The sequence below is a fragment of the Aplysia californica genome, unplaced genomic scaffold (genome assembly GCF_000002075.1).
Source record: "Aplysia californica isolate F4 #8 unplaced genomic scaffold, AplCal3.0 scaffold00853, whole genome shotgun sequence".
NCBI lineage: Eukaryota > Metazoa > Mollusca > Gastropoda > Aplysiida > Aplysiidae > Aplysia > Aplysia californica.
Window position 1 is genome coordinate 19,246 of NW_004798123.1, and position 1,449 is coordinate 20,694.

At 36.9% G+C, this 1,449-nt stretch overlaps 1 protein-coding gene across 1 annotated transcript; it reads right to left on the reverse strand.

Moving 5' to 3' along the window:
- Nucleotides 1-444: 444 nt before the first annotated feature.
- Nucleotides 445-652, reverse strand: LOC118478702 (IgGFc-binding protein-like; the record flags this gene model as incomplete). The annotated part of the gene is given in 1 exon segment (XM_035972804.1): nt 445-652. A coding segment is annotated over 1 exon segment (191 nt), but the record flags the coding sequence as incomplete, so codon positions are not given.
- Between the last annotated feature and the right edge of the window lie 797 nt (nt 653-1,449).

Sequence of the window (1,449 nt, forward strand, 5' to 3'; positions counted from 1 at the left end):
TATTATACTCATTAACATTTTTAACGTCACACATTTTAAAAGCGAAGTCGCTAATGTGTTGATCTAAACACAAGTTAGATGATTTCATTATTTCAACGGAATTAAGATACAAAACATTAATTTGCATGTGGGACATGTGGCCACTTGGTTAAATTTGTGTATGTGTGTGTGTGTGTGTGTGTGTGTGTGTGTGTGTGTGTGTGTGTGTGTGTGTGTATGCTGACAAAATGAGATACTTCTAGGATTTTAGCTCTATAGAAATTGATATATCAAGTTTTTAGGTGGAGTTTGTACAATTTGTAAGTATGGAAAGATAAAAGACACAGCAGACTTAAACCAAAGGGCGTCAATAGAAAATCTATAAATCTGACCGCAGAGTCGATTTTACGCCGATATCTCTATTCTTGGATTATGATAAATAATTCATTTCATAGGCACACCTTGTATTGTAACATAGATACTCATAACATGTGAATAAACTTAGTGACATAAACACTTGCCAGTGGCGACAGAACAGCCAAAAAGTCTTTCCCCCAAGTGGATAAGGGTGGCATCTGCTCTATGACGCCGTCACTAGTGAAATCATTCATGAAACGAGTCAACCGGCCACCACTCAATACCGATATCGGTTTGTTGGACCTGATATTGGTACCTGTACAGGAAAAAGAAAAGGGGAAATTACATTAAGTAACTATAATAAAAATACAATCTATTATATTCTGAGGTAAAATATTTCTTCTGAAAGTTCCCATGCTAAATGTCACGTGTAGTCGACTGCTGGTTCTTAAAACCTGCGTTGAAATGTATTTTTACACATGCGGCTACGTTTTTACGTTTGCACACAACGTAGGACTCCTTACCATAAGGCAGCCATATACCGATCTCGTAGGGACTTGTACTCTATATCTTTTATACTGACTAAAGTATTTTTAGTTTTGGTAAGAATTAGTTTTGCGGTACTGACTAATGAATAATAAATATTCAATTTATTTATAGAAAACTAAAACATTTCCAAAATTAATGTTGAGACAAGCCTTCCATATTAGACAGGGTATTGGAGACCAATTGGAAAAAGAAAAAGAGGTAAACCAACAGGCAGTTACAATCAGGGATGACATAATCACACAAAGCTAGATGTGCCAAGATTGGAAGAGGGGGTCAGCTGCTCTGCACTATGTACCCGATGGTATAGGGAGAGAGTTAAGAATTTTAACGTGCACAACTTGCACACAGGACGTCCGAGATTTTTTGTTTCTGTTCGAGAAGACTAGGTTTTGATCTTAACTGCCCTACGTTCACGAGTGTGGCTGAAACGACAACAACAGTAATGACTACTACTGCTGTGGCTGTTACTACTACTACTACTACTACTACTACTACTACTACTACTACTACTACTACTACTACTACTACTACTACTACTACTACTACTACTACTACTACTACTAC